The 26670-nt window shown below is 36.4% G+C and overlaps 1 protein-coding gene across 1 annotated transcript; it reads left to right on the forward strand.

Moving 5' to 3' along the window:
• The first annotated feature begins 696 nt into the window (after window positions 1–696).
• On the forward strand, window positions 697–25825 carry PLEKHA3 (pleckstrin homology domain containing A3). Its single transcript, XM_081262158.1, has 8 exons — window positions 697–1136; window positions 5834–5950; window positions 11726–11881; window positions 14387–14523; window positions 15987–16151; window positions 19554–19597; window positions 21058–21173; window positions 23600–25825. The coding sequence occupies exons 1-8, from the start codon at window positions 1097–1099 to the stop codon at window positions 23725–23727; spliced, it is 903 nt and encodes a 300-aa protein (XP_081118284.1). The 5' UTR covers window positions 697–1096; the 3' UTR covers window positions 23728–25825.
• Window positions 25826–26670: the final 845 nt, after the last annotated feature.

Raw genomic sequence — 26670 nt, forward strand, 5'->3', positions numbered from 1 at the left:
CAATTACCTAGAGTGCTTGAAGGCCTTAGGTTAATTCCTAGTACTACACACAAACACACAAGTTAGGAGAAAGCCTCTGTTAACACAATTTCAAAATTTGCAGAAAGCCCCTATTTTTCAAATACGATTTCAAAGTTTAGAGAAAGCCCCCCCCCCCCCAATGCAATTTCAAAGTTTAGTTCCACGTTTTATATTCTAGATAAAATCCTGGCTCTCCAAGGGATGGTGACAATTTCTTGTCTGAGGACCCAATCATAGCTGTAATTTTACCTTCCTAGAAGAGAATTTCTCGCGGACACCCTGATTGTGAAAAAATATGAAGCCCACACAATCCTTTTATTTTCTTAAAATCAAACAAATAAAAATCACCAAAGGACCTTAGGCTACCCTACAGGAACACTCTTAATAGGAGAGGCCTATGTCACTGTCCCCGAGACTAATGCACCGGAGCTTGTGCTCAGACAGAGCAGGGTTGAGAGCGGCAGGGCCCAAGTGAAGGAAGGCTGCGGAGCCCCAGGGCCCAGGCGAAGGAGGAGGCCAGACTTGCGCCGCACCCGCGCGCATTGCTTGTGCCGCCTCCGGCACAGCGGCGGGGCGGCAGGCCGCGCCCGCTCCTGCAGCCCCGCCGCCGGGGAGGGGTTTCCCGGGACGGGCCGGCCCCTTTCATCCAGGAAGTGAAAGCGACGTCGGGGTCAATGAAAACAAACGGGGAACCCGGGGGAAGGAAGGCGGGCGAGGAGGAGGAAGCGCCGGGGCGCGGAAGAGAGCCACCGGGCCGCGGAAGTGCGAGCGGGAGGGCGGCTGCGGTCGCCTTTTTACCGTTGCCACGGTCGCCGCCGCCGAGGCTCGCCCGGGATGTCTGAGCGCGCGACTCGCGGCCCCGGAGCACCACGCGGCACCCGCCGTCCCGGCCTCTAAGCCGCCACGTCCCGGCGGCGCGCGCGGGCTGAGGGCGGCTTAGGACCGGCGGGAGCCGGGGAGGGGGCCGGGGCGCCCGGGAGGGGCTGCTGGGAGGGGCTGCCCCAGACCCGGTGCCTACCCCCATCTGCGCGGCCGGCGCCTGGCCAGGAGGATGCGCGGCGCCGGGCTCTGAAGCATGGAGGGGGTTCTGTACAAGTGGACCAACTATCTCACAGGTATCGGGGCTCCCATGGTCCAGGGTCAGCGGGGAGAGGCGGAAGGGTTGGGCAGGCTTAGGCTGTGGAGATGGTGGGTCAGGGGACCCCTCTCTGCCTGGAGGGTGGTGACCCTCATAGCGAATTCAAAGCTTAATCCCCCTCTGGGTCCCTCGTGGAGTCTATCTGGCCTCTGCCGAGGAGAGTTCGAGACTGAGCACCTTCCTGAGGATGGGACGTGCACCAGACCACTTCTTTGCTGTGTGTAGTAATAGTTCTGATTGCCCCCTGTAGCCTCCGGAACTATTCCCAGTCACCCCCATGTGTGTTGCATTCTCAGCCCTTGTTCACACTTAATAGTCAGTGTTTTGTTAATAACTGAGTTGTCCGGAGTATTGGACAGGATTGGACTCTTAGGATCAAGATTTAATTTTAAGAGATGTTTTCAATATTCCTTTTAACCACCTGCACTATTGATTTTAGAAGTTCACTTGTTGAACTTAGCAAGCATGGTTTTGGAATCTGTCCCCAGGTGTTTTTCTTTTAAGGGTTGGTTTTCAACGAAGTATCCGAACGTTTGGGAATTCAGGTAACTGAGAAATAGTGCAAGAAAGTGCAATACACAGAAATGGAGCAGGCTTGTCAGATTCATCCATGAGATGGGTTGGAAGGAAGAACTACATACTGTTAGTAGCTTCAGTGGAAAGGGCCACTTTCCATGATAATGAAGGCTATTAAAAGCTCTTAAGTCTGAATTGTAGTGCAGTCTCTACTATCAGTCAGCGCTAAATTAGGCAAATAGCTTGTTCTCTCAGGATCTCAGTCTTTTTGTTAGGCCTGGGTGATCAACAACTGGAAGTGTCTTCCTATTCCTGAGTTCTGTTATCTCACCAAATAAGAGGAAGGGGAATGTATTTAAAACATTGGAATAGTAAACACATTTCTTAGTTAAACATAATGGCAAATATTGACTTGCTGCCCACTTACTCTGCCAAAGATATTGAACCCTTTAGTGATTATATGCTGTACTCAACTTGTGTTCACTGGACTTTGCAAAATCTGCATATACACACTATAAGGCATAGGTACTGAGCCATAGTTGTTCTTGGTTTTTGGTTAATTAGAACCTTAAAGCCAGATATACAGTAGCAGATACTTTTGAATCACTGATGTTTTATTTTGTTCAAAATAAAAAATTATTTCCTTAACTATCATATTTTAACAGGAAACATTTTAAAAAATAAGGCACATTTAAAAACATTAAGTTAAAAAACTTTTTGGTGATGCTGAGAAGTGAACTCAGGGCCTTCCGCATGCTAAGCAAGTGTTTTACCACTGAGCTACACCCCTGACCCCAAGACAAATATTTTTTATTAAGTATTTTCATTTGGGTGGTTGTGAGAAGCACAGTTAGTGTTTGGTTGAGGTATCACATTAATGGTGAGTCCATAGCTTCTATGCTTTGAGATGCAAGTGATTGCTTCATTGCAAATATTTGTAAGCACTGTGTCCTGGGAGTTCATGCCAGATGAACCATTTCTGAGTAGCCCAGAGCAATGGCAGTTACCAAGATGAGTCATAATTTAAGGTGAGGTTTCACTTGGAGTGAAATGTGGTCTTGGCAGTTTCCTCATTTCCTTTGGTACTGAGTACCAGCTGTGTCTTAGGTTTTAGTCTTTGCAGAATATTTTAGGTAACTTCTAGTAAGCTATGTAGAGTTTGCTGAAATGAAATCTTTGGTTTGGAAGGATTCCATTTTTAAAATTTAAGTCTGGCTCCCCCACATGCTGATTATTAATTAGTTCATCTTGGGTCTATAGGACAAGCAGCTGTCCATGCTAAGTGGTTTTTAAGGACCTCCTGTGTCCTTAAAATTTTAAATTAGTGTAATTTGGGAATCCTTTGTAGAATAAGAGTTTTGGTAACTTTTGGTAGTTTGATATAAAAATATGTGTTTTGTTTTGTTTTTCTTAAAGAGGAATTTTTAAAAGGGAGTAATGTGTGGATCTTTTCCACAGGTACAGTCCTATATTGTGTAAATGTTTATACAACAGGTTGGGTTGTTAAATATTTCTTCAAAAAAGGTATATAGTGATTATTAACAGACTTGGTTAGAATAATATATTCAACCATGGTCACCATTTGTGTTCCTACAAATTCGAAATGAATCATTTTACTAAAAAAACAAAACAAAACCTTTTTTTTTTTTTTGTTTTTTTTTTTTGTTGTGTGTATGTGTGGGCTCAACCCCAGGGCTTTTGGTAAACATACTGGACAAACACTGTACCACTGAGCTATATCTCCAGCCCATTTTGCTTTATTTAGAGACAAGGTCTTAATAAGTTGCCTAGGCTGGCCTTGAATTTGCAGGCCTCCTTCTTCAGCCTCCTGAGTTGCTGGCATTACAGAAGTGTACCACAGTGCCTGGCTTCAATATTTGTTTTAAATTGATATTGGATTGCAATAATCCACATTTGCAGAATCATACTTTGTCCTATAGGTACACTGGATCTATGGTGGAGGAATGTACTTTCATACTCTGCTTATAATTTGCTCACCAAGGTGAATTACTATTTGGAAATATGTTTTCATCATTTCTATACATGTTCAATACTTATGAATAATAATATTTAATGTCTGTTTTTTATGGATCGTAGCAAGATCTCACATTTATGGTGTTCATTCATTTGTTTTTTTCTGTCACTTGAGAAATATATTTTTTAAACACCTGTTACGCCAGGCACCAACCACCATTCTAATTGCTGGGAATGCAGTGATGAACATGATAAAGTCCATGTATTCAAAAGAACTTTCTAATTTGGCAGGCCGCATTAGGGTATATAGCATTCTTAAAGATGGATTTTCCAAGCCAGGTGTGGTGGCGCACTCCTATAATTCTGGTAGCTTAGGAGGCTGAGATAGGAGGATTGCAAGTTCAAGGCCAGCCTCAGCAATTTACTGAGGCCCTAAGCAACTTAATGAGACTGTCTCAATATAAAAAAATCAAAAGGGCTGTGAATATAGCTCAGTGGTAAACCATCCCTGGGTTAAAATCCCCAGTGCCAAAAAAAGCAACAGCAAAAAATATTTTCCAGGCATCTAAGGCTGCTTGATTTATTTATTTTGGACATTTATCTTTCTGAACTGTATTATAGCATTTTCTACTTTCTTATAAACATTTTTTTTGACTTCTCTCTCTCTCTCTTTTTTTTTTTTTTTTTTTTTTTTGGAGTTGGGGATTGAACTCAGGGCTACTCAACCACTGAGCCACATCCTCAGCCCAATTTTGTATTTTATTTAGAGACAGGATCTTACTGAGTTGCTTAGTGCCTCACTTTTGCTGAGGCTGGCTTTGAACTCATGATCCTCCTGTATTAGCCTCCCAAGCCACTGGGATTACAGGCATGTGCCACCAAAAATTTAACTTTTTTAATGATGACTTGGTGCTGTCATTTCAAAAGTGTTATAGGTAAAGCCTTTTAGGGAAGAAAGTCCTGGATTTGTAAAGCAAGGTTTAAGAATATTTCACCTGTCTGCCCTTTTTTGGTACTATCTGGCCTTGGAAAAGCTGAATTGATTAAGCATATAACTGGTTATAGCTAAATCTAGCAGGATTTGAACCCCAGTGGTTTAAAAGGTGGTACATTTTAGCCTAGAATACCTGTGCCAAATTGTGAATTAATAGTTACAGAAAGAACAAGGACAGTCACACTGCCTCCAGCATGGTCACCATGTTGTTAGTTAGTGAACTGTTATAAATTAGTAGCATGCTTGATAAGATTCCAGGGAACATGGAGTTTGGTTTGCAAGAGGAGTGGGAGTTGGGCACCAAGGAAAACCATCTTCCTACTTACCAGGTTTGCCTTAGAGCCAAGTCTGTAGCAGATCAGAGGAAGGAAGGGAGGTCATGGGGAATATATGTTCTTACATAGGTTATAGAGTCTGTGTAAAGATTGGAATTCACTTAGCTCTTATATGGTGTTTAAGGGAGTTTGCTTAGGCAATGTATTTTCTAAGAGAAGGGAAGGCCACTGTAGAATTAGAAGGTTAGGTCGCAGCTGAGGGGTCATCTTGTGCAACCTACTTGTTTTGGAGACTGGGTACTTTAGTTATTGAAATGAAAAGATTTGCCCCTGGTTATTTAAAAAGAATGTAGAACTGAGTCTAAAATCCCTGTTTTCTGTTACTGTTCCAGTTTGAGCATTGATAACCTGAAATCCAAAATGCTGCAAAATCTAAAATTTTTTGAGTTCTGACATATTACAAATAGGAAATTCCACATATCACTTCATATGATGAATCACAGAACCAGAAATATTGTATAAAATTACCTTCAGGCTATGTGTATAAGGTGTACATGAAACAATGAGTTTTGTATTTAGACTTGGGGCCCATTCCCAAAGTTTCTCATTGTGTATATGCAAATATTCCAAAGTCCGAATCCCAAACACTTCTGGTCCATTTTGGATAAGGGATAATCAGTCTGTACTCATGAAAAGGAGCAATTATGTTGTACCTTGCGTAGGGCTATTATTGAAGATGATTCCAGGGAACCATTTCTCTAGCAAGGACATTTTGGGCAAGTGTTGACCATTAAAAATTTTATTGTCAGATGTTTCTTGAGAGCCAAGAAATCATGTATATGGCAGGGCTTGAAATCACAATTTTCTATGGGATAAAAGTAAATTCTTATTAACCTTTGTTATTTATGATTTTAGGTTGGCAACCTCGCTGGTTTGTTTTAGATAATGGCATCCTATCCTACTATGATTCACAGGATGATGTTTGCAAAGGGAGCAAAGGAAGTATAAAGATGGCAGTTTGTGAAATTAAAGGTGAGTAATTAGGAATTTGAGGTTAGGTAATAAAGGTTCTATAGCATGCTCCAAATGAGGACAAAAGGATTTCCAATTATGTAGCAATTTTTTAGTGCTATTAATTTCTTTAGCAGTCAGGAGTGGCATATAGCATTGGTTTTGATAATTCTCCCTTTATAAATGTACTATGAATTGAAATTCAGAGTAACTGTGCTACTTTTCCAGTTTGACCGTTGCAGTTTTTTGCTGGATGCCACTTTTTTGCCATGATGCCTCCATGTGCATTCGATTTAATTCTTATAGAAAGGTATTGTAAAGATTAAAAGTTGAGCTCTGAAGATGACCATGCCAACTCTGATGGGTATTGATAAAGTCAGAGGCATAAGCTTTGATTATCTGCTGAACTGGAGATAAGTTCTAGATGATAGAGATGATTTCCTTCCCTTCTAAAGGGGGAGGAATAAAGCACTAGGTCATGCTGTAATTTTCCAGAATGTTTCATGGATCATTGATTCATTTATATTTGTGGTTGGGGGTGGTTGGTGTGGGGATAGGCACTATGAAATCAGACAAAATTATAATGAAAAGTCTTGAATTCCAGAGTGAATTGAGGAAAAACTAGAGCATTAGAAGAGTGTGTGTTAAATTCTCTCTAGGCTTTTCTCATCCCCCTTCTGTAGCCTGAATACTTGTCCTTTGTAAAGAATAGTTCTTTGGAAATGGTGAGCTCTTGCTCATAGCTTCCAGGTACTCCAGAGTTGCTTTACCTCTCTACATTTTCTTAGATTCAACCAGAGCAGCAGCTAATGCATTGTGTTACTTTTTCCAGGGCTAGATTGCTACTTCTGTGTGATTTTTCTAGTAATTCTTAGTTAGATTTACCCAAGGAGACTAAGGGTATTTTTCTTCTTTGGATGCACATTCTTTATCTACAACATCTGTTTCCTCACCTTTATCTCATCTCAGAGTTACTAGTAGGTTCTTTCATTATCCATATTCTCAAAGAGGAGAAGGTGATGTCTTCTGGGGAGCTTTCACCAAACTGCATGTGCCCAGTGATTGTATCATGTCTGCTTTAGTTGATTGTTATTACAATTTTAATGGAAGAGAGTCTTGGCTACATGAATAGAGATAGAAGCACTTCAGCCTGGTGTTTTTTATTACATGCATGTTTCTAACAAATATACTGAAACATATACCCAAAAAAGTGTTGGCTTTCCATATATTCATTTTGGTGTCTGTAATTATTTTCAACTATATTATCACCACCTATAACATTTTAAAAGTGTTTTCTTGAAATTGCCTTATGAGCTAGTTTATAAATGCACAAGAAGAACACATCCAGAACATGAGTTTTTATTTAAAAAAAGGTTTGTTTATCTCATTCCTGATAATCCCAGATGAGGTCTGGTCATAAATCAAAACTACAAAGTTAAAAGCTTTGCCATCTTTGAAAATATTTAAATGACAGCTGTGGAATTCTTATTCCAAAACAGTTTCAAACCATGGCAACATCTTTTTTGTTGTCATTGTTGGTTTAATCGTTTTTATTAAAGAATAACAAACTCATAGAAAAGATCATAAATGTTAAAAAAATGTTCAGACGTTAAAAGTGAAAGAATCTGTGTAGCCACCACAGATCAAGAATTAGGTTATCACCAGACACTCAGAAATCTGCTGTGGGGGTCCGCTTAGCCACTTATCCCCTAAAATGTCATCAGTCATCTAGCCTTTATCCCTGTTATAACTAGAGCAGTTCAGTATTTTCTTTTGTGTCTGGTTTCTTTTTACTCAGCATTATTTTTGTGAAATCCAACCATATTCTACTTCATGGTGGTTCAGTCATTGTTATGTAGTATTCCTGTGTGTGAATAGTTCATAACTTTTGGGTTATTTCCACTTGGAGACTATAATGAGTAAAGCTATCATGAACATTTTTTTAATTAAAAAAATTTTTCCTGTGGTATAATAAATATAAAATAAAGTTTATCATCTTAACCATTCTTAATGTATAGTTCAGTAATGTTAACATTTTACACATTTCTTTTATCAAACATAAGTAGGCCTTTATAATTAGTATATGTCTAATAGAGTGCAATTGCTGAGGCATTGAATATTTTATATATTTAGCTTTAAGAGGTGTTAAAGAAAAACATTCTTGACATTTGTTAAAATAGTATGACATGCTTTATTTAGGACTGTGGTGATAGATATAGGGAGTGGGTTTTGTAGCAGAGGAAAGAAAATGAGCTCAACTCTGAATACAACAAGGAAAAGTGGGATCTGACAACCCAAATGCAGGACAGGAGAACTGGCAGTTGAAAAGTTACTAAGAAGAAACTTCAGGGACACCGGGGATTCTAACTAAACCCACTTAACAGGATTCTTGCAGAGGTAGGTCAGGGTGATCAGTTACTTCCAGCAGGGTGGAAAGGAATAAAGAAATTTGTTCATATACAAGGGTAAAGAGATATCCAGGATGGGAGATTCTGACTTGGCAGAGTTCTTGCTGAAACTGTTCTCTATCAGCATGGAGATGGAAGCCCAGTGGAGCTGAGGACCCAAAAGATCCTGACTGAAATTTGGTTAAGGGGAGAATCTTTTTCAGAGATGATTCCAGACTGTTTTCCAAAGTCCTATGAACTTATTGATATCAACTTATTGATAGAAGGACTTTGAGCATTTCACTTGATCTATGTCTCATCAAAACTTGACATTTCCAATTTTTTAAAATTTTGAATATTTCTATAGGTATTACTGGTATCTCTTGGTGACTTTAACTTGTATTTTTTCAGTAACTAATGATGTTGAGTATTTTTTCTTCTTGAATATTAAATAGTCATTTGAATATCCTCTTCTTTTAAAGTCCCTTTTCAACTCTTTGTCCCATTTTCTGAACTTGACTATCTCTTACATTGATTTACAGGACTTTGTATAATGTGAATGAGTTTTTGTATTACAAGTATCTTCTCTCACTCTGTTTGTATTTTCATTTTGTTATTAGTATCTTTTGATGAACAGAAGTTTTTAATTTCAGCAAAGTCCATTTTGCAAATAATTTTTACTAGAACATTTGATTCCCCTTTTAGGACATCTTCTATGTCACTTTTTTGAAGTTTTCTTGTTCTACCATTTATATTTAGTTTCAAATTAGATATGTAAGGTAAGAATCAAGATTCATTTTATTTCCATATGGATATATGTAACTGAGCACATTTTTGAAAATAGCCCCCCGCCCCCCCGCATTATAGGGATGTCTTTGTCTCTGTGGGTCTTTCTAGGCTGTTTAATTCTATGGGTTTTTTCTTTCTTTTCTTTCTATCCTTGTGCCAATAGCACACTGTCTTAATTTCTTTAGCTTTATATTCTTTGTATCCTGTAGTCTTAAGTTTTTTAAACTTTTTTCCTTGTCAGTATTATCTTGGCTATTGGCCCTTTGCATTCCTTTATACGTTTTAGAATCTGCTTGTAAATTTCCACACTGAATTTTGGCTGGAGTGACATTGAATTTATAGGTTAATTTTAGAAGAATTATATTCTTAACAATATTGATTTAGCATGATGTGGCCTTGTATTTAATTAGGTATTTAATTTTCCTCAGTAATGCTTTGTAGTTCTGTCTATAGAGGTCTGATCCATCATTTTTTTTTCTTAGGGACTTGATGTATTAGAAGTTTTGTTCTTAAGTTTGTTAACTTCTCAGGTGACAGCTTTGGAGAGGACCATCCTTGATTGGATGCATAGGTTCTGGCATAATTAAAAGTGAGTCATCTTATTTTAGTTTCATCTTGTAGCAACATTATTAGGAATTAGAACATTGAGCTAGGCACATTGACGCACCATTGTAATCTCACTGACTGGGGAGGCTGAGGCAGGAGGATCACAAGTTTGAGACTACCCTGGGGAACTTAACAAGATTCTGTCTCAAAATAAAAATTGAAAGGGGTTGGGGGCATGTAGCTTAGTGGTAGAGCATCCCTTGGTTCAGTCCCTGGTCACACACACACACACACACACCCAAAAAAGAAAAGAAAAGAAAAAGAAGAAGAAAGAAATCAGAGAATTATTTTAAGGTAGGCATTGGTGCTTTCACCAGCACTAGTGATTAGCAAAAAAGAGTTAATTTTAGAGCTTTGGGTTTTTTGTAGTTTTATCCTGATATAAAAATCTTTCCCACTTATCACTGATTGTTATGTGGTTGTAACTTTCAGTATCTACACCTAAGTTTGGCCATATAAGTGCCTTTATGGCACTTATTTGCCATAATGCACTGAGCATCCAGTCAGTTTTCAGTAATTACTTCTCTAAGTTAGGGATTCCGCTAGACTTTCTGGGCCCCTCATAATGTAGCTCCATCAGATTGTCCATTCGTGGATATGAATATTGCATTGCAATACAATACAAGGCTCTCTTGAGGCTTGCTTTCTCATATCCTTAGTACATTCTGTGTTTATTTTTTCATTTAAGCCTTTTCTCATGCTGTTTTTCTCCTAAGTAAATCCTGCTGGCATTAGATCTTGATCTGGAAGCCTTTTCTTTTTGATGTCTCTTATAACCTTTCTCTCATAATTACATGTGAAATCTTGCACCACAGAATTCAACATGTAAGTGTTCTGATGGTTTTTGGTGTGTTAGTTTGTTTCCTTGGTTAAATTGTCAGTTCCATATGAGCAATGACTCCATTTTTCTTCCTATCTTCCCCTCGACCATCACTGTCCAGAGCTGAGTAAGTACTCGTCATTTAATGACATTTAAGTACAGATTTCATCTTACAACAAAGACTTGAGATTGGCTCAGATTTGTTCTTGATTAGCTCTCTTCTGTCAGAATATCAGAAGGGGTGTGTACATAGGAGGGGAAGTGGAGGGAGTAGAAGATGTGAACGTCTTCAAAATTCATGTGCTTTCCAGATGATTGTGATGGGCTTTTCACAGAACTTCTGTTCTAATGGAAGGTATGCTAGTCAGCTTTTTGTTGCTGTAACAAAAGGAGGAAGGATTTACTTTGGCTCACTGTTTCATGGATTTTAGTCCATAATCACCTGACTCCTATGGTGAGACAGAGCATCATGGTAGAGAGGCTGTGATCCTGCAGAGCTGCTTACCTCATGGTGGCCAGAAAGCAGAGAGAGAGAAAGGAAGGATCTGGGGACAAGATATAGGCCTCAATGGCACACTCCCAAGGACGACTTAATCCCTTCAACTAGTCTCACCTCCTACAGTTCCCACTTCATTCCAGCAGCCCATTTGAATTATGAATCTATCAATGGATTAATCCACTGATGAGGTTAGAGCCCTCATGATCCAATCTTTTCTTAAAGTCCCATCTCTGAACATTGCTGCTTTGGGGGTTTTCTAACATCCTTTGAGGGGTGTTCCAACTCTAATAGAAGTTGGCCATAATTATTATTTGTTGCATTCCTTCTATATGTTAGACACTATCCTAGGCTTGGGGGATACCAAACATAGATTCTGCTTTCAAGGAAGTTAGTTGCATATATTTAAGGTGGTATAGGTGGTCCCGAGGGAGTGCCTCACTTCTCAGTAGTTAATCTGTCCATTTTCTCTATTATATGCTGCCATCGCTTTGGCAGATTGCTCTTGGGTCCATGCAAGAAGGGTGGTTTGGAAGGTACCCCTGGGCAGCCCCTGAGACAGTGGTTCTGCCTTCACAGTGAGTCCTGGTTTATTGGTTTAGGTGTGTGAAGCATCTAATACTATGTAAGAGTGGTGATTTGATTCTCCCCAAATTACTGACATTCTTAACTGTACTCTCCTTTGTTTATCATCATAGTTCATTCAGCAGACAACACAAGAATGGAATTAATTATTCCAGGAGAGCAGCATTTCTACATGAAGGCGGTAAATGCAGCTGAAAGACAGAGGTGGCTGGTTGCTCTGGGGAGCTCCAAAGCATGTTTGACTGATACTAGGACTAAAAAGGAAAAAGGTAACTATAGTTTTTCCCCTGTGGCAAGAGCATTTTTAAAGACATAAAATAAATTGCCCTGTCTACTTATTAGTAATCTGCTGCAAAGAAATAACCAGTAATGTAGAAGACTTACATATATATTTAGATGATCATAGTTAAAAATTTGTAAGCAGTATAAAGGTATAAATTGAGGGGAATGGTTCAGTAAGTAAACTGGTGCTTCCATTAGTTGATATTTTATGTGGCCAGTAAAATGTTTACAAGAAGTTTTAATGATGTGAGAAAATGCCCAGGGTTAAACAATCATTAATGAAGGGAGGGGCTGGGCTGTAGCTCAGAGGCAGAGTGCTTGCCTAGCATGTGTAATGCACTGGGTTCTATCCTTAGCACCACATAAAAATAAACAAATAAAATAAAGACATTCTGTGCATCTACTACTATAGAAAATTTTAAAAAAATAAAAGCAGGACTCAAAATTAAATATAGTGTCAGTATTCATTGGCTGGTTTAAGAAAGATATATGAGTTGGTTGTTACAAAGTTGTTACTTTGAAAAAAGGAATTTCTGAGGAGACTTACTTTTCACTGTATACCCTTTAGTACCTTTTGACTTACTCATGAAGGTGCGTTGTTAATTCAAAGAGATTAAATAAATGTCAAAAGCAAAGGAAATGGTATATGGTATTAATTGAACCATATGTGGATATAATTTGAAAATAATGACAGTATTTGTGTTTTCATAGATTGATTTTTCTGTGTTTTCTAAAATTTTTCACTGAAAAATATTGTTTTTATATTTAAAAAACAATATTAAATTAATAAAGACAACTAAGTTATGGATATTGAAAAATGGAGGCTGAGGATGGAATTTACATCACTACTCAAATATAGGAAGGAACATCATGGATAAAGTACAATTAAGAAGCTGATAAGAAGGAATGGATATTTACAATAGCTAATGGATAGAAACAACACAAATGTTGATAGTTGAATGGATAAACAAAATGTGGGATACATATACAAGGGAATATTATTTGACCTTAGAAGATTCTGACATTTGTTACAATATGGGTGAACCTTAAAGATATTATGCAAAGTGAAATAAATTCATCACAAAAGATAAATATTGGATGATTCCACATATGAGATACCAAGGATAGTCAGTCTGATTTATGCAGACAGAAAGTAGAATGGTAGTTCCCAGACCTACAGAAAAGAGGGAACAGGGTTAGTGTTTAATGAGTATAAAGTTCTCATTGAGAAAAATGAAAAAACTTCTGGAGACAGATAATGATAGTGTTTGTATGACATTTGAATGTACATAATTCAAGTGAATTGTACATTTAAAAATGGCTACAGTGGCAAATTTTCTGTTATGTATATTTTACCATAATTAAACAAAGGAATGGACTATAATTTGGGGAAGAATTGATTTAGGTTAGATCAAATGTGCAGATAGAGCTGCTTTGGTACATTCTGCAGGAGTAACTTTGTGACTAGTACCAGAAAGCAATGGCATTGGCCTGGCTTAGAGAGTGTGGAGAAGCTCCAGAATATTCATATATTTTTCTTCCTTTGCAACTTTTACTTCTAATTTAAAACATATTGGCCTGCCAGGTGTGGTGACGCATACCTGTAATCCCAGTGACTTGGGAGGCTGAGGTAGGAGGATTGCAAGTTGGAGGTCAGCCTCAACAACTTAGTAAGACCCTAAGTGACTTAGCAACGCCATGTCTCAAAATAAAAAAGGAGTGGGGATGTGGCTCAGTGGTTAAGCACCCCTTGACCCAGGGTTCAATCCCTGATACCAAAATTTAAAAAAGGAATTAGCTTATGAGTGGCTGAGATGGTGGCTGAATAGTTGTTTGTCTGGAGTTAAGGAGAAGTAAGTAAGCTGTTAGTGAAAATTCTGAAAACTGTATAATGTGAAATGAAGTGAAAGAATCAGAAAAAAATAAATATTTATATACAGTATTTTTAATTATAGGAAGGTTAAAAACTCCTGTATGCCACACTATATTACAACAAAGAAAATGAAAAGAAAGCTAACATCTATAAAAGTCTATGGGATAATAAAAGATTATTATCTTTAATGTGTAAGAATTTTAAAAAAATTATCAATTTATATATTTTTAAGAGAAAAAGCAAACATCAGAGTTGAAAAAAATGCCAAGGACCCCAAAAACCTATTTATAAAAGGAGATATACAGGCATTTTTCAATTGGCAGGGGACAAGTAATGGAGTAGAAGTATCCTGTGTGAAACATCCAGGATCCTCACTTTATATCTATAATTAATCTATGTAAATTTCACAGCAGACATATGACCTTTAGGTTTTTTCCCCCCCAGTTATCTAAAGAGGTATTTTTTCAGGGTTCTGTTATCCTACTTCTAAGGTCTTATATCTCTTAAACTATAGGACAAAAAGGTATTTTTGGCCTTCCATTCAAATTGATTAAATTTCGTTGTACTGCCCAAGGAATATGAAAATGATCTAATTGATGTTTATATATGTTTCTTTCAGAAATAAGTGAAACCAGTGAATCTCTGAAAACCAAAATGTCTGAACTTCGCCTCTACTGTGACCTCCTAATGCAGCAGGTTCATACAATCCAGGAATTTGTTCATCATGATGAGAATCATTCATCTCCCAGCATAGAGGTATAAAAGAAAGGATCCTCTCGTGTCTGGTTCCACTTTGAACTATGCCTGGGTGTCCTCATCATCCTATAGGATGATAGGGGAGCATTTTCACAGTGAGTTAGTTCCATCTATTCTGGGAATCTCTCTGCTATAGACTCTTTGGAAATATATAGTACCTTCTAGGTTATTTGTCTAGCCAAAGTCAAGCTTGACTCCTTTTCTCTGGGGAATCTGTCTTTGCAACCATTTTGATGATTGGAGGTTGGGATGAGAAGCATTCTGGACAGTGATCTCTTGGCCAAGTGCATGAATTCACTGGACAGCTGTTACTCAATCTTTCTTTTGATAGTAAGGTCTCAGTTTCAGCTACTGAGAGTTAATATCTTTATGAAATAACTTAAAACATTCTTTTCAGATCAGTCATAAAGGATTCAAAATCCCGGTTAGTAGTAGGGTTTGGCTAGTAGTAGGTTTGGCTATGAAATAAGGTGACCCATTCTGGTGAAGGGAACTGGTAAGCCCTCTAGTCTCTGGGTGAAAGGTCAACATGCCCCAGTCCCCTTTGCCTAATGTGGTAGAAGTAGAACAAGAAATCTTCCTCCTTCCTGTTGGGGGAAGGGTCTTTGTGAGGAAGGTGAGAGTGGTTCCTCCCCGGTGAATGCTGTTTACCACAAGCTCCCTGAGGCAGATGTTCTAACACTGCTCCAAAGTTCAGTGTCAACGTCAGGGGCCTGGGCTTGTTCTGCCACTCTTGTATTGGATTTTCTCCTCCTGCCTTAGGTTTCAGGTGACTACTAGGGTCACAGAGAGGCCAGGGGTAGAGAGACCTTCTCAACTTACTGTTCTTGTTTTTAATCATGGAGCAAAAATCCTAGAAATTCCCTAGCTGACTTCTCATCTTTTTTTGTCTGGCTCAAAAGAAACTAGGGGGAGTGTGAGGAATGAGTATTTGGCAAAGAATAGCCAAGATGGGCTTAAATGAGTGTGCAGTCATCCCCCAAGGCTAGGCCCCCTTATCGCCCTGAACAAAATTAGGATTTTTATTCTACCAAGGGAGAAGTAGATGGGGTGAAGGAAGGATAGACCAGAATTGTGCTGCTACTAAGTAACTCCCAAGAATGTTCCACTGCTATGACACCTTCAAAGTTCTAATAGAGAATTGAAAAATCACATTTCAGTTAAGGTTTCTCCAAGATAAATTTTTTATACACAGGTTTTCAGTATGCTATTTGGTTTAAATGCAAAGTTTATTTTCTTGGAATCTAACTTCATACATTGTTTACCTAAAAAGCAGACATTTCATATTTATGCATTGCTTTAATGTTGTCAGGTAGTGTATTTTAAGTAATTCCTAAATTATTAAGTCATACCCTAATCATAGGTCCACTGGAAATGATGTTTCATCACTTGATTATAAGGATGTGTATGATCCCACGTAGCTGTGTGTGAGTCTGTTCAAGTCCTTACGTGTAATCTTTCAGAACATGAACGAAGCCTCTTCTCTGCTTAGTGCCACGTGTAATACATTCATCACAACGCTTGAGGAGTGTGTGAAGATAGCGAATGCCAAGTTTAAACCCGAGATGTTTCAACTGCCCCATCCAGATCCCTTGGTTTCTCCTGTGTCGCCTTCTCCTGTTCAAATGGTTTGAATTTCTTGCTTTTCTTCTAGTGATATTGATTCTGGGTTTTCTTTTGTTTTTAATTTTAAGGGTGGGGGGCAACAGGCAATGGAGAAGAAACAGTTGAAAGATTGAATTTTTTTGTTTAGTCTGTATTTTGCATTGGACCTCTCTGCTAATGAGCTAAGCATGAGTATAGATCTACTCTCTCCCTGGAAGGGGCTGCACAGGCCTGCCCCTGAGCTGCTGCCCCCAGGAAAACATTGTAATGCACTATATGTGCTGGGACTCAGAAAGGGTTGTGAGCACACTTATTTTATAGTGGGGCAATGTTTCCCTCCTAATGAGATGCAATGAAGCATGTCTTTAGAAGATTGGAAGGGACTTGAAACATGTTCCAGTGGGAACAGCATTCTGTAATCAGCATTAGTTTTGAACCCCCCAAGTAGGCAAGTCATTTAATCTCTCTGGTCTTCAGTTTCTTCATTTGTACAGTAGAGTGTCTTCTCTATCAGAGGGCTGTTGTGAAGGATCTGACCTGTTAATGCTGCCTGTCCAATGTTGGTTTCTTTCCTCTTGATTACTTGAACAACCAGAGCTCTTTTCTCTGGGGGCGGAGGATTTGTTGTCCTTTTCAGGCTATTGAACTTACTCTGGCATGCTGTGGGGAACTTGTAGGTGAGATAAAGTTTGATAAGACTAAATTTTTTTCATCGAAGTGTTTTTAGGAGGAAGAATGCTACATGGTTATTGTATTGGTTAGAAGAATAGGATCCAATTTATTCCTAGGTTCTCTTACCCACCCCAGCAAATTGAATTACATGAGATTTAGTAAAGATTATTCCTAAATTTATTTAGAGCTTTGTTTTCTAATGTCCTCTGAGACAGGTGTACCATGAAGATAAATTTTATGGTCAGTTTATTTGGGAAGTTTTGGTGGACTTAGTGAATTAGGTTTTTTGGTCCCAATCTGATAGAAATAGGCTAGCCAGGACCCCTCAGAGCCTCTTTTTATGCTGAAATTTAGTGTGAATTGTTGAGAGAGGTAGTGTGCAGTATTTCTGAAATTTGTCAGTTAATATCCTTTTTGCTTATTTTTTAGTACTCTCATAGGACTGTAGTAAATCCTTTTAGAACAATTACAAATATGCTTTTTCGAACAATTGTAAATATGCTATAAATTGTTAAATAACATGTATTTAGAACATGTAAAAGAAACCAATCTTTTGAATTGGATGTACAGTGCTCTCTCTGTTCCTGAGGTTGATGCATGAGGGGTACTTGGGTTATTATGTTTTTAAAGGTATACTACATAGAATCAAATGCAATAAAAATACTTCATTGCTACAATTTTTGCATTGAACTCTTTAGGAAATGTCTTTGGAGAAGTCAAATATGTATTTTCTGTATAATAACTGACTATTTTAAATCAAAATATTTAATCAGCAGAAAAGTTACAAAAAATCCAATGAGTTAGGGGCTGGGCATATAGCTCAACTGGTAGAGTGCTTGCCTAACACTCACAAGGCTCTAGGTTCAATCTCTAGCACCACCACGCCCCCCCCCCAAAAAAAAAAAAAAAAAAAAAAAGAAAGAAATCCAGTGAGTTAATCTAAGAAATATTAGGTTAGAGACCACTTAGTTTTCCTAATTATGCCCTTTTGTTTGACACAAAAAAAGCAAGAATTGTGGGTTATGGCAGTTTTTCCAGAGACGCAGCTTGGAAATTAAACTCAGTCTTCAAAGGCAAAAAACCAATTTTTTTTTTTTTTTGAGAGAGTGAGAGAGAGAGAGTGAGAGAGGAGAGAGAGAGAGAGAGAGAGAGAGAGGGAGAATTTTTAATATTTATTTTTTAGTTCTCGGCGGACACAACATCTTTGTTGGTATGTGGTGCTGAGGATCGAACCCGGGCCGCACGCATGCCAGGCGAGCGCGCTACTGCTTGAGCCACATCCCCAGCCCAAAAAACCAATTTTTTAATGAGTTATTTATTTATATGAAAAACTGTTGCTAGTTGTTGTTGTTGTTGTGCTGGGGATGATCCCTGGGGCATTTTATCACTAAGCTATATCCTCAGCCCTTTTTATTTTTAATTTTGAGACAGTCTTGCCAGGTTGGCCTCCAACTTGCACTCCTCCTGCCTCAGCCTCCTGAATATCTGGGATTATAGGTGTGCACTACTGTACTTGGTGAATAAACAATTTATATTTTATATAAAAGTTTGCTTATATTAAAAATGAAGCTGAAATTTTTGAGAGCTCCTAAACTATTTAATCTGATCTTTAAAACTGGTTCATCAAGTTTATTGAATCCATCTTAGAATAAACTTGCATTTAACTTTATTGCAAATCATCATGTTAGGTGCAGACAGTTGTCATTTTGGCAACTGATTGAGTTCTTCTTGTGGTGAGGATATCACCGGATGAAGTAATTCTTAAGGAAGTAATTTCTGTTAAAAGACATGTTAGTATCTATCTGTGTCTTAATGACTGTCATATTAGATGTATCTGGACTACAAATTGGGTTGGTCATATCTGATATTTCTACTGGTATTTCTCATCAACTAGTGGCTTTGTTTCAAGTATAGAAGGCATTTGCATAACATAAATGCTAGACCTGTACTTGTGAGATTCTTAACTCCATATATATAAAGGCAACCACCTTAAACCTTTAGTATAAATTTTGCCTTTCTGCTACCTTGTTAAATGTTGAAATCATCTGTTTTATATGATTGCCGACCTTTATTTTTTGATGGGAGTTTAAGCTTCTAAATTACGTTTAGTATTTGTTACATTAAATGCTCAGCTTAATCAGATATTTATGTTTAAAATATGTGGTAGAAACCTTTTTGAGACTTAGGGATCGTATGAGTTCTTTAAAGACTTGAATTATTCATGCTATTCTCTATGAAAGCCACACTTTGGAACACTGTGTGTTAGCTACCTGAATGATAAATGGTAAAGAGAAGCTTTGTTACTATCTATGCCTGCCCTTTAGAGAAAAAGAAAGTGATGTTTATTAGAATACTTTTCTGGCTTGCTGCTTAGTCCTTTATTACAAAAAGTGTGACTTTTGGATTAGTTTTATATACTGTTTTTTAATATTTTTATGCATGTATACATATCATATTCATATTTGTATATATACATATACAAACATATAGTAGTTTTTAGTATTGAGAAAAGAATACAGCATGTTTTTGGTATGTGTTGAGAAATTTTCCAGTCAATGATTATTATTAAGGAGAAAGGTTGACATTGAGCTAATCATGTTTCTTGAGTCTTAAGATAGGGTTTTATTTTTGGCCAGACATCTTTTTCTCTGTATAAATTTATGATAATTGTCATAACAATAGTAAATCAGAGCTGCATTATTCTACTTCACATGTGGATCATGCTAAGTTTTTTGTTTTTCTTTAATTTCCAGATGAAGCGTTCTGTCAGCCACCCTGGTTCTTGCAGTTCTGAGAGGTAAAATAACCTTTTCTTTTGGCCACATTCTTTCAAACTTATGCCTAGTTAGGAAATTCTTTGGGCCTCTAACAGTGGCGTGGAATGAAAACTCTGCATGGGTAAAGTGTGGTTCTGGTTCACTCCTCACAGTATCAGTGTATATACATCTCTTAGAACTTGATATCAGGTCCTGGTCCCAATGGAGAATCAGGAAAGAAAAATGGAGTGAATAAATTTACCCAAGGTAAGCACCTTGCCAGCCATTGGAGCTTTTTTAGGTATTGTAAATGTATCAAATGATGGTTAAGCATACTTAATGTAGTGAGGCTGCACAACTGAGGCTCATTTTATTTTACATCAGCTTTTTGTAGCATCCTATATACATGCTAAGGTATAGTTTTATTAAATGAGAAAGATCTTTCTGAAAAGAGAAATCCACGTGATCTTTTAGTATATATTCCTTTTAACACACTTAAAAATTATACCTTCTAGTTAGATCTTGCCAGTATGCCAGGTTATTAAAGTTTTCTTTCCTTTTTTTTTGTTTTGCTTAGGTAATAGTCTTTTAGATTATAGCGGTTGTCTTATTTGATTCTTTTGGAAGGGGTGAAGTTATAGTTTCATTAGCATTTATTTCTCTATGCTAAATGTTAAGTTCTGAGCACTTACTGTTTTGTCAGTTTTTTTTTTTTCTCTGACACTTATATTATCATTGATTGAACCATCATATGCTCAGAGGAAGCCAGAGATGATGTGTATATCCAACCATGTCAGGGAATGAAGAGTTTTACCAACTGAATTTTCTAGAAATATGGAAGCTTAAACAATCATTAACAATTTTTTTAAGTTTATGAAAGAAATGTTTCTAAACTGTACTTTCCCCTTTCTGCCTTATGAAGTAAGATATAAATTATATATAATTTCTCTGATGCATTAAGGTTGTCATTAATTACAGTAATATTTGGCTCACATAAAATATCCTCTGAGGTACTGTTGGTGGTGGTGATTGGCTTCCATGTTTAATTTTTTTAGACTAAATATTAAAACTTTTTTTTGGCTCTCTTCATCTTCTCTTGCTGCTGTCAGTGAGTTTGCCACCAGCATTTTCCGTATACTTCTTTGTCATGTCCTTTATGATCAGATTTGTGCACTTGTAAAACCCATAATTGTTTTCCAAATATTAGTGAACCATCTGATACGGGTACTGCCTTGGTGGACCTTCTTCTTTAGAAGCCATTTCTTCGTTGTACTCCTTTTTAATTCAACCCGAGGCCATTTCTCCAGGTTACCTGAGGCTGGATTTAAGTAGGTTGACTGCTTACAGTTTGACCCCTGAATGAGTAGAATGTTGCTGACTTTGTTGGGCATAAAAATATTTCCTCTTTCGATTTAAGAGAAATAATTTAAAATTCCAATTAAGTTATAGTGTTTTCCTTTGTCTAAGGTCTTATAATTCAATTTTTAAAATTTATTTATAGGAGTAGCTACTCTATAAAAGAACCCGTATCTACACTTCACCGACTCTCCCAGCGACGCAGGAGAACCTACTCAGATACAGACTCTTGTAATGATATTCCCCTTGAAGACCCAGATAGTAAGTTAGATGGAGTTTGTCTCTTTCTTTGGCCTTTTTAGCATACTTGTTGTGGACTCTGTGATTTCTGGAAATAAGAATACTGACATTGGAGCATACAGTAACAGCTGCTCATATATCTAGTTACTAACAGCTTTGTTATCAACTAAGAAGTGCTGAGGGTTGCTTTGTAAATATCTATATTCATATATATGTATATGTATATATAAAATATCATAATCTTTTTATTCCTGCTACATTTGCATTGAAAAAAAACATTTTAGAAGAAAGCATGAATTATAGGTAGGATTTTTTTTGGGAAAATAAAGGCAAGTTCTAAATCCAAGGAAAACAAATCAGTTGTTTTTACTTATGTGCCTTGATATGGCTAAGGACAATAATTCTGTCTGGTAGTAGTGGTGAATGATAGTAGCATTTATTCATTATTTTTCTCTTGTATTAAAGAGGGGTTATATTGTGATTTTTAGGAAAATTTTTGTGATTTGTATGAGAACTTTTATTTTTTGTTTCTGAAGAGAAAAAAGCTTTGAAAGTGTATTAGGTTACCTAGTTTGACAGTGCTGACCATGATTTCTAGTGAACACGAATACGTCTTCTTATTATATTGCCACGAATAGACTATTACTGTTTAGTCTTTACTATTTCCCAGGAAGCATGGGGTTTAGAAATTACATGTAGTTCCCAATTAAGGAGCAGATTGTGCTCCAAAAGTTCATTTGTAAGTCATTTGTTTGGAACACCGATTTTATTTCTCTTAGGAAGTGACATAGTAAATGGTGGTCAGATTTTTTAGATAGCCTAGGACAACCCAGCTAAATCATAGCAAGGCTAGGTAGGACAAAAAACATGTCATTGCATTTCTAGTCTTTGATTATGTAGGACGCACTGATTAAGATAGAGCTGTTTTACTTAAAAGGAAGTCAAACAAGTTTTGTTGGAGGAGGAGGTAAAGTTCATGCAGATAATGGGATTCTGAATGGGGCTGGTGGCATTTTCAGATATTTAGAAGGTAGTGGCATCTTTCTTTAATATAGAACTAATAACCTGTTTATTGACATAGAACATATACTTACCATCGTTTTGAATTTAAGTTGGAACATTGGAGATGTGAAAAAAGGAAAAGAGGTGGGGGTAGGGAAGGGGAAGGGAAGAAAACAGTTTTCCTGGCCAGCTGAGCAAGACCTGGTAGAGAAAGGGAAAAGGAGAAGAGGGTTAAACAGATTATGTGAAAAAGGTGTTTCTGAAGCAGGAATATAGATTCGTATTCCTCTTCTTCTTTATGCCTTTTATACACAACTCTTTCAATCCAGAGCTCCTGAGAATATTCAGTGTGTGCTGCCTTCTGCTTTTTTTTTCTAAATGATACTTCTTTTTTCTTTTTAAAGAGGATCTTTTGTGATAAGTTTTTATAAAACTAGCCATTTTTCCTTAGTTCCTTTCTCTCTTAAGACTCTGGGTCCTGATTTTTTAAAAAGATTTAGGTTTATATGCCTTAGTACATTTAGCATTCCATAATTCAGCTGTTAGGACTATAACAAAACTAATCTCACACATAAACACACAAATATGTATGATTATCTCATTTTTTCAGAACTTCTCTAAATAGACAAAGTCAAAAGTTTCATCCTTAGATTTTTCTGTTTATGCTAAAGCTAGTGTTTCAGTTAGTTGACAAAGCAGAGAATTACCACTCTTTCTTTTAAAGCATATACATTGCATTTGGCAGTCTTCATTGAAAGTCTTTATTCACAAATGTTCTTCTTGTGAGGTACAATTGCTTCTGTTTTTAAATATTTTTTAAATTAGAAAAGTAATAAATGGTCTTGTACATTCAAACAATATGTATAAAATAATCTACTCTGGAGCAGGACTATGCTAGTGTATTCAGCTGTGTCCTTTTGGAGTTTCAGTGGTATTTCTGTGAGGTGCATTCCATGTGGAAAGATGGGTACTTTGCCTAGAAAGTCTCATGAAGAGGAAGACTTTAATTTATCTTAGTTCTCTTACCAGTTGTAGATCTTAGGTAAGACATGTAATCTGCTTTGGATCTTTGATTCTTTGCATAGAAGCAAGGAGGACATAACAGCATTAAAATAGACTGAAAGAGCAATAATTAATTAAGGAAGGTTAAATTCAATTCAGCAAGTATTTATTGACTGCCCATTATGTGCCAACCACAATTTTAGCAATGAACAAATCAAAAATCTCTACTTCAGATAGTTTCATAATTATCTCATGAACTCTGAGGATTCTCCTTATAATTGTCAATAGTAGAAAAGTTAGATTTTTCTTTATTAAACAGACAAAATATTAATAGGAAGCTAAAGGAATTTCATGTCTCAGAACAGGGAATTGAGAATGTTCTTTCATAGAGGTCTGGAGTTAATACTGATAAGAGTTTAACCTTTGAATCAATTTCTTACTAGGACCTGTTCACTGTTCAAGAAATACACTTAATGGAGATTTGGCATCAGCAACCATTCCTGAAGAAAGCAGACTTATGGCCAAAAAAAAATCTGAATTGGAAGATCCTCTTCCATCCTTCTCTTCCTGAGGAAACTGAAGTGTCCAACTTCCTCTAAGTATTGCTATGCAAAAGCTGCTGTTATCAACTTGTTATAGGGAGTAGTTTTTCCCTTTACTTAGTATTTCTCTGCACTTTATAGAATATTGTAAAACAAACAAACAAAAAACAACCCACATACTTTTGAAGTGTATTTTATCTTTATATAGTTTATTTGCAAGAGTATTTTCCTAATAACTTCACAGTATGAATGTGCATCTTTCTTTTTTTAAAAAAAAAAACAACAAATGATGCTGTAACATTTTGACATCCATAAGGACAAATGTAGATATTTTTCTAAAAAACTGTGAGGGACTGACATCTTGGTCAGTGTGTATTGTAGCTTATAAACATGAAATCTTGTAAGGTTTCAGTTTGACAGAAGTGTGATATATGTAAATTGTGCCATGGACCAAAAGGTCACTTTACCCCAGCTTAAAATGAGTTATGATAGCAGCTTGATGGTGATTGTATCAAATTCCTTTAAGAAAAAAGGAAACGCTTAATATTCTAAATATCTTTAGCCCAAATAACATGACATTTTGAATATTCTTTAAAAACCAGACTGTGCTGTCCTTCATATGTGAAGTTGACACTACTGATTTGTCAATACCAAATGTTGGGTTAAAGTATTTAATTTTATTTATTTATTTTCTTGTTTCCTCAAAGACGATTGTTTTCTAACTTTTGTGACCTACCAAATTTAAGATGTGTATATGTTGTTATTTACATTGTTCTACAAAAGAGGATGATGTTGTAGTGACTTGGCTCACTTACACCAGAGAAATAAATGACTTTCAATGGAAGAGGATTTTAGTGCTTTTTTCCTGAAGTAGACATTAAGCTGCTGTTATAAGGTATTGTTTGCAGCTCTTTAGAATATCTAGAGACATTTTTAATTTATGACTATTTATACAAAAAAGGAATCCTGTCAAGATGACTGTTCTGTATCACTTGAGAATGGCATTATTTAAAGAGCAGTTAGCATTTGTTTGATAGTGCCTGTCCATATCTATTGTCAGTGTTTGCCTTGTAATCTCTCTCTCTCTCTCTCTCTTTTTTTTTTTTTTTATTCACTTTGGGATGATAGTTCTGTCCAAGATTTTGGATGAGCAGCACTTTAAAACAAATTGGCTTGGTGTTTTTAAGTTAATCATGTGTTTAATAAATATGTGGTTTTTGCATTCAAACTCATCATATAATATATTGTATTTTTTACATTCACTGATATTCTGTGTAGTTTTTATTAAGTGTTAATAGTATTCTTTATTGATGATTTCATTTGTATATTCATATTCAGGCCTGCTGGTAAATACACAATGAAGCATACTTTTAGCTTTTTGTTGCCTGTGAGCTTAGAATGGTGTAGCTTATTTCCCTTTAAATTTCTCTTATAAATTTATGTGGCAGTTTTTTGAAATGAATTAATAGTTGATATTTACTCAGATAAGATATGTAATTATAGGCTTTTTAAGTTTAAGATATGACATCAATGATCTCTATACATTAACATGTATTTAGATAAAATGCTACTAAACATGTTTGTGATTTTAAATAGCACACAGGTCACAGACTACTCTGTGTTCAGTGGAATCTTCCTGCTCATAAGTTATATTTCATGTCTAATTGAAAAAAAATTGATAATGTGGTAAGTTTCCATGTTGAATGGACAGTCAGGTTTTGTTTTTGTTTATTTTGTGGTAGGAACTTGCACAGTGATGAAACCTTGAAGGTAAAGGTGCTTCTGGTAAAGTTTTTCTGGTAGTTTTTTTTTTTTTTTTTTAGGTATTACATTTATAATGAAACATTAATAAGATTTTGAATTCATAGGAAATAGTCAAGCCCATTTTCTATTGCTTTACAGATGGATAAGTTTGTGAAGTTTTCTGTAAATATTTTAAAAATAAAAAATAGTCATTACTAATTTGTATTATTTTTCACCCTTGAAACAGGTGCTTGAATAGGTGTGCTTTAACCCTAAGAATGGCTTTTATTGTGACTTGGATCCACTTTTTTTCTTTAGGAACCAAATAAATTTGTGAAATCATCTTTTTTTTTTTTTTTTTTGAGTGGGTATATATATATATGTGTGTGTTGTGTGTATGTTTATATATATATATATATATATATATATATATGTATGTGTGTTGTGTGTATGTTTTTATATATATATATATGTATGTGTGTGTATGTTTTTATATATATATATATATATATGTATGTGTGTGTGTATGTGTATATATATACATATATATATATATCTTAATTTTTAAGTAGGTTTTGGGTTTTTTTTTTTTTTTTTTTTTTTTGAGACAAGGTCCTGCTGTGCTGCCCACATGGGTCTCAAACTTGTGGGCTCAAGCAGTTCTCCTGCTTCAATCTCTGGAGTACATGAGACTACAGGTGTGGTGACACCTTGTATATATCTAGGTTTTTTACCAGTGGATTAATAGTATGAAGCAACTTCTAAAGAGTAAGGGAATCTTGCATTTTGAGAAACCCCCTGTATTTTCAAATGTGACTGACTTCTGAGTTTTAAGGTAAAAGTGAACCAAATGAAAACAATTCTGTAAGAATTTTAGTTTATCAGGTTTTTCTATGATATATAGTTATTTATTGACTCTTTCTTGCTTTGTCTAAGGCATGGGGTTATTGAGAACTCTGGAGACTCTTTTGACATGTCAGTGGTCTTCTAAGAAAAACCAGTGTTTGCTTTTCATCTGAAGTGCCTGGTATACTCCTCCATGATTAGAGGGTTCTTGATAAGAATTATTTTGTAAATGAACTTAATTTGAATTTTGTTACATTATATTGAATAATTGTTTTGTCTTCAATCAAGATAAGTCCAGAAATGGATGCTATTGCTAAATTTAAATTCCAAGGCAGGAGATAAAATATCTTAATTTTCACAGATGCTTTGGAACCTATGACCCC

This window comes from Spermophilus citellus (assembly GCF_964194105.1).
Source record: "Spermophilus citellus genome assembly, chromosome: 11".
NCBI classification, from domain to species: Eukaryota; Metazoa; Chordata; class Mammalia; order Rodentia; family Sciuridae; genus Spermophilus; species Spermophilus citellus.